The 4,191-nt window shown below is 42.7% G+C and overlaps 1 protein-coding gene across 1 annotated transcript; it reads right to left on the reverse strand.

Moving 5' to 3' along the window:
* Positions 1-624: 624 nt before the first annotated feature.
* LOC114260082 (uncharacterized) lies at positions 625-3,932 on the reverse strand. The gene is made up of 3 exons (XM_082919635.1): positions 2,312-3,932; positions 1,621-2,177; positions 625-1,515 (listed from the first exon to the last, which is right to left on the reverse strand). Exons 1-3 carry the CDS (start codon positions 3,930-3,932, stop codon positions 625-627), a joined length of 3,069 nt encoding a protein of 1,022 aa, XP_082775761.1.
* Positions 3,933-4,191: the final 259 nt, after the last annotated feature.

Raw genomic sequence — 4,191 nt, forward strand, 5'->3', positions numbered from 1 at the left:
TCAAATTGTTTTCGTTTCTAGATTTTTAGAATCTGTTTGTAAGTTTTCTATTTCTCTGTAAGTATTTTTGGTTCTCGGCATATGTTTGGTTTGGTTTAACCCAAACAATTTACATTTTATTTCACTTATATTTTTTTTTATATAATTTGATAATATATTTGGTACAATTATTGCAGTTTACAACTATGCACATAAGAATTATTCCAAGAATCTTAGAACAAATTCGTATTAATTTTGTTTTATCTATAATTATTTTTCTATCTTTTTTCATGTCCTAATTAAATACAGATTTTATATTTTTGTATTTTGATTTATTTTTGTGTACTGTTATTTTGCTATGTATATGATTAATTTACTATGTACGATTGTATTGCTTTTACCCGAATCTGTGTTTGAGTTAGATTCTATTTCCTGTTTCAAAGTTATTACAAATTCACAAATTCATTTTTTTAGTTGTATGTATTAGAAACTGTATTTTGAAACAGATTTTCTGTTATGTTTTGGTTTATTTATTACTTGAACATAAAAGAGATTGGTTATATAACCGGTGTAAATAAGATTTATATTTTTGAATTGGAATGATTTTTTTTTTTTTTTTTTTTGATTGTGAAAATCAGCACCACATTATATAGAAGTGGGAAATAAACACCTAATAAGACCCATAGGTGGTTGGGTAACCCAATTCAGGGGTAAGGAATTTCTAAAAAACGTCGAAGCTACCCAGTGGGCTGCCCTATTGGCCTGTCGAGGGCACCATCTAAAAACAAGTGACCTACGCGAGGCCAACAACCGAACATCACAAATTAAGACTAGAAGCTCCCAGGGAGGGACCCTTTCAGACACACACAACTGAATAACGGATTTACAATCACTTTCAATTTCCGCAGTAGTGAGATTAAGAGCATCTGCCATGAGACAAGCATGCCGAATTGCTAGTAATTCACACTGGGCAACAAACCGCAATCGAGTCGTCCTCACCATACCATCCACCAGTTGGCCTGTATGGTCGCGAAGAAGGACAGCAACTGTGCCCATACCGTGCTTCAAATCCACAGCAGCATCACAATTAAATTTCCATAAGCCGCGAGGAGGAGGAAACCAGGAAGAGTAGCCGCTATTCATCCCTGATGCTCCAATCTGCGGAGTAAGGATCGCTAGACATGAGGCCAAAAATTCCGCTTCATCTCGCTTTGCTTTCGCGATCACCCCTGAGGGGTCAACCTGGTGGTGGTTAAACAGATGATCATTTCTTCCTTTCCAAATTGTCCAAGCAACCCACACCATAGAGCATAACACCGATTTTCCCCATGCAGAAGTACCCAGAGTCTCAAAACATTTTCCAAACCGTTCTCGAGCCGAAAAGCTGTCCCGATTGTTGCATCTAAGGCCAAGATCACACCCAAACCAAACTCGTCTGGACCATTCACAGTCAAACAAAAGGTGCTCAATAGATTCCAAAGCTGAGAAGCACACAGGACAGCAAGCCGAAACTGCACACCGGCGAGAAGAGAGGTTCTAATAAGTAGCCAAAGCATCATGATAAATTTTCCAGAGGAAATGCTTAAGTTTTGGAGGTAAATTCAGGTTCCAAAAGAGCAGCCACTCTTTCTCAGACCACACAAAGGAAGAAGAAGGAATAGTGGAGACTAAGTGCGCTTGTTTCACGGCCTCGCGGTACCCCGACTTAACCGTATAACAGCCCTTGGAATCATAATGCCAAAGAAGGGTGTCATCTTTATCTGTAACAGAGACAGGAATAGAGAGAATAGCATCACAATCAGCCCCAGAGACTAGGCTTCTAAGCTGCCGTTCGTTCCACAACTTGTGGGAAGAATCCATGACCTCATACACCTTTTGTACCAACACCCCTCGAGGCTTAGCAGATTGAATGTGAAAGCCCGGAGTAGAGGGAATCCACTGATCATCCCAGAAATTGACAGACTTACCATTCAAAACTTGCCACTGCAGTCCACTGTTGAGAATATTCCGCCCCTGAAGCAAACTAAGCCAAGCCCAAGAAGGGCGTACCCCATGCGTAGCATGACAGAAGTCGGAATTGGGATAGTAAATGCCTTTAATAATTTTTGCACACAAGGAATTCGGGTACTGAATTAATCTCCAGCCTTGACGAGCGAGGAGAGCGCGGTTGAAGGCCCGAAAATCCCGAAAACCCAAGCCTCCATTACGTTTTGACAAACAAAGTTTATTCCAGCTAGCCCAATGAATACCGCGCCCCTACGGATCACCTTTCCACCAAAAATTTCGAATATAGGAACTCAACTTATCACACAATTTGTTTGGAAACAGAAACCAGGCCATGGCATAGGTGGGTAGTGCTTGGGCAACCGATTTAATGAGGACTTCCCTGCTAGCTTGGGAAAGAAGTTTGGCCTTCCATCCTTACAATTTGGACAGCATCTTCTCACACAAGAAACTGTAGGCTTCAGCTTTGAAACAACCCCAACATGACGGGAGGCCCAAGTATCTAGCATTTGCTTGCATCGGCGGGATACCAAGGAACCACACACCTCTCTCCGGCGCAAGCAAGAGACATTACCCGAGAAATGCACACCCGACTTATCAAAATTAACCGACTGCCCCGTTGCTTGGCCATAAGTTTGTAACAAATTACAGATTTCTAAGCACTCCGTTCGAGTGGCCTTAACGAAAAGCACTACATCATCGGCAAAGAACAAATGAGACAACTTAGGACAGCCCCATTTTATTCTCAATCTGGACAAATGCCCAGCAGTAATACTACGATCAATCAATTTCGATAGAACATCCATAACAAGAATAAACAAATATGGGGAGAGAGGGTCCCCTTGGCGAAGACCCCGCAAAGGTTTAAAACTAGTCCGCTTGGCCCCATTTACAATCACCGAAAAAGAGACAGTGGTGACACATTCCATCACCCATTGAATCCATTGAGGGTGAAAACCCATCTTGTAAAGCAAGGCCCGAAGAAAACTCCAATCGACTCGGTCATAAGCTTTATGGAAATCCACTTTAATCGCCACATCCTCCACCTTCCCTTTATGAATTTTCAAAGCATGGAAAGCCTCATGGGCTACAAGAATATTGTCTTGAATCATCCTCCCGGCCACAAACGCTGACTGGTTTGGCGAGACCACTGCATTGAGAACCCCTTTCAACCGATTGGCGAGGATTTTGGTGATCACCTTTATGTTAAAATTGCAAAGACTGATTGGCCTAAATTGGGATAAGCTTTCCGGCGCCGGAACTTTGGGGATGAGGACCAAATTGGTATGATTCATCTCCTTCAGCAAAAAACCCCCCCGAAAATTTTTTTTAACCGCCGCACAAAGCGATGGCCCCACAATATCCCAATGTTGATGGTAAAAGAAGCCTGGGTAGCCATCCGGTCCAGGTGCTTTCAGTGAACCAAGTTGAAAGGTCGCTGTTTTAACCTCCTCATCCACTATTTCTTTAATTAGCCGCGCATTCATTTCGGGGGAGATAACAATAGAAACCACATCGAGAGCTATGCTCATATCCCCATGCCCACCACCAGAAAAAAGAGTCGAAAAGTAGGAGAACAAATGGGAGTTAATGTCGGACTTTGAAGTGAGAAGAGTACCATTTTCACGTTTCAGTTGCAGAATCTGATTCCGTTGGCGTCGTTGCTTAATTGTAGCGTGGAAAAAAGCAGAATTCCGATCTCCAAAATTGAGCCAACGAACCCGAGATCGTTGATGTAAATACATTTCCTCCCTCTGCATGGCCATTTCTGGTTCATGGGCCAACTGCTTATATTGAGCTTCACTACTCGAAGAGTAAGGTTGACTCTGTAACTGAGCTAATTGCCCCCTAAGTGAGGCAATATGCCGCTTGCCATTGCCGAATTCCTTAGAGCTCCAATCCCATAATCGCCTTTGACTACGTTTCAATTTTTGAACAAGTTGGAACATGTGAGACCCTCCATGATCCTTGACCCATTATGACTGAATAGTTGCCGCACAACCCGGACTAGTGGTCCAAAGCGACTCAAATTTAAATTGGCGCGGTACCCGGGCCAGCGGGACACAGCAATTAATAACCAAAGGACAATGGTCCGAACCAAAACAAATTTCATGAAACACTTGTGCATTCGGAAAAAGCTCCTGCCAGTCAACCGAGGCTAAAGCTCTATCCAGACGTTCTCTAACATTGTCCTCGCCCCCCTGCTGG

Source organism: Camellia sinensis, chromosome 1, assembly GCF_055761805.1.
Source record: "Camellia sinensis isolate YWXY chromosome 1, ASM5576180v1, whole genome shotgun sequence".
In the NCBI taxonomy this organism is placed as follows: Eukaryota; Viridiplantae; Streptophyta; class Magnoliopsida; order Ericales; family Theaceae; genus Camellia; species Camellia sinensis.

Coding starts and splice junctions, on each gene's coding strand:
- LOC114260082 (XM_082919635.1), bottom strand. CDS start 3,932: ATGTTCCAACTTGTTCAAAAATTGAAACGTAGTCAAAGGCGATTATGG. Junction 2,178..2,311: donor CCCACCTATGCCATGGCCTG/GTTTCTGTTTCC, acceptor AACGTAATGGAG/GCTTGGGTTTTCGGGATTTT. Junction 1,516..1,620: donor CTATTCCTTCTTCTTCCTTT/GTGTGGTCTGAG, acceptor GCTACTTATTAG/AACCTCTCTTCTCGCCGGTG.